The sequence below is a fragment of the Halyomorpha halys genome, unplaced genomic scaffold (genome assembly GCF_000696795.3).
Source record: "Halyomorpha halys isolate HHAL.00 unplaced genomic scaffold, Hhal_1.1 Scaffold221.1, whole genome shotgun sequence".
NCBI classification, from domain to species: domain Eukaryota; kingdom Metazoa; phylum Arthropoda; class Insecta; order Hemiptera; family Pentatomidae; genus Halyomorpha; species Halyomorpha halys.
The window spans coordinates 60,252-62,339 of record NW_027110535.1 but is presented as its reverse complement, the minus strand read 5'-3'; the positions used below and the strand labels follow the sequence as shown (position 1 = coordinate 62,339).

At 31.8% G+C, this 2,088-nt stretch overlaps 2 protein-coding genes across 2 annotated transcripts in view; both read left to right on the top strand.

The window, feature by feature from the left end:
- The window catches only part of LOC106690587 (zinc finger protein 711-like), a 34,057-nt gene that overhangs the window by 6,980 nt on the left and 24,989 nt on the right, over positions 1-2,088 (top strand). The gene's annotated exons all lie outside the window — the stretch shown is intronic.
- LOC136796084 (zinc finger protein 711-like) lies at positions 39-1,035 on the top strand. The gene has a single exon (XM_067048719.1). It carries the CDS (start codon positions 79-81, stop codon positions 727-729), a length of 651 nt encoding a protein of 216 aa, XP_066904820.1. The 5' UTR covers positions 39-78; the 3' UTR covers positions 730-1,035.

Below are 2,088 nucleotides of genomic sequence, written 5' to 3'. Positions count from 1 at the left end.
CATACTGATGAGAAGCCTCATCAATGTCCTCATTGTGAATATAAATCAGTTCATCTTAGCCATTTAAAAAGACACATAATGGCCAGACATACTGGTGAAAAGCCTAATCACTGTCCTCATTGTGAATATAAAGCTGTTCAAGTTAGCCAATTAAAACAACACATAATGGCCAGACATACTGGTGACAAGCCTAATCAATGTCCTCATTGTGAATATAAAGCTGTTCAAGGTTGCCATTTAAAAAAACACATAATGGCCAGACATACTGGTGACAAGCCTAATCAATGTCCTAAATGTGAATATAAATCAGTTACGAAAGGTCATTTAAATCGACACATAATGTCCCGACACACTAATGAGAAGCCTCTACAATGTCCTCATTGTGAATATAAATCAGTTAATCTTAGCCATTTAAAACAACATATAATGGCCCGACATACTAATGAGAAGCCTCATCAATGTCCTCATTGTGAATATAAAACTGTTCAAGTTGGTAATTTAAAAGAACATATAATGGCCCGACATACTGATGAAAAGCCTCATCAATGTTCTCATTGTGAATATAAATCTGCTCAAATTAGTAATTTAAAACAACACATAATGGCCCGACATACTGATGAGAAGCCTCATCCATGTTCTCATTGTGGATATAAAGCTGTTCGTCTTAGCTATTTGAAACGACACATAATGGCCCGACATACTGACGAGAAGGTCATACTGACGAGATGAGGATTCCTCATCAATGTCCTCATTGTGAATATAAATCTGTTGAAGTTTGTAAATTGAAAAAACACATAATGACACGCCACACTAATGAGAAACCTCATCAATGTTGTCATTGTGAATATAATTCAGTTCAAAAAATTAATTTTAAAAAAATACATGGCCTGTCATACTTACAAGAAGCCTCATCAATGTCCTTATTGTGAATATAAATCAGTTCGTCTTAGCCATTTAAAACAACACATAATGGCCCGACATACAGGTGTGAAACCTCATCAATGTGCTCATTGTGGATATAAAGATGTTCAAAAAGGTGATTTAAAAAAGCACATAAAGGCCTGTCATACTTATGGGAAGCCTCATTAATGTCCTCATTGTGAATATAAATCAGTCCGAAAAGGTGATTTAAAATAACACACAATGTTCTGTCATTCTAATGAGAAGTCTAATCAATGTTATAATTGTGAACATAAAGCAGTTAAACTTAGTAATTTAAAAACACATAATGGCCTTTCACACTTGTGAAAATTCTCATCAATGTCCTCATTGTGAATATAAATCTGTTCAAGTTAGTAAATTATAAAAACACATAATGGCCCGTCATACTGATGAGAAACCTCAAGTTAGCCGTATTGGGAAGACATGGAAGCTTATAATCAGTGGCCTTCCATACAGTCGAAAAGGCCCTCCATTGTTCATGTATGCATAATAGTACATAAGCCTCACGAGAAGTTTCATAAATCCTCATTCTATTTATAACTTCAAGGTACCATAAATTATAAGCAGTTTTTATATATATATTACAATAGCTAATATATTGCTTATAGTAAACCGTTCATATGTTATGTTTGAACAACACATCTTATGCATACCTATGTTTTTATGAAGTTAAATGACTACATACGTTTTAAATGAAGTTTCTATTATGGTCGAATAACTTTTCACGGGTTTTCACAGTCCCTTAGTGAGTTGTGTTAGTAAAAAACTGCCTATGGTTCAATTATTTGATAATGAGCGAAAATACTGTTCGCCTGGCCTATAATTTACAATTTGGGAATGTTTTAAAACTCGTATTTTCACCGCAAAACACTAAACCTGATCAATGAATCTAACAGTTAAATGTTCATTAAAGCCTTACTTTTATAAAACCATCGACGTACTAAATTAATGAATTTAAAATAACAATTTTTAACGCAAATTTATAATTTGAAAAGTATGTACTAGTGTAAGAATTTTATAAAAATATAGATATTTTTGTTCAGTAGTTTTAATTCAATGTATTTATATAGTGATATAAATATTTGATTATTAAAAATTGCTATTTTGTCTAAAAAATAAATTAATATTTGAGAAATATTTGTTTTA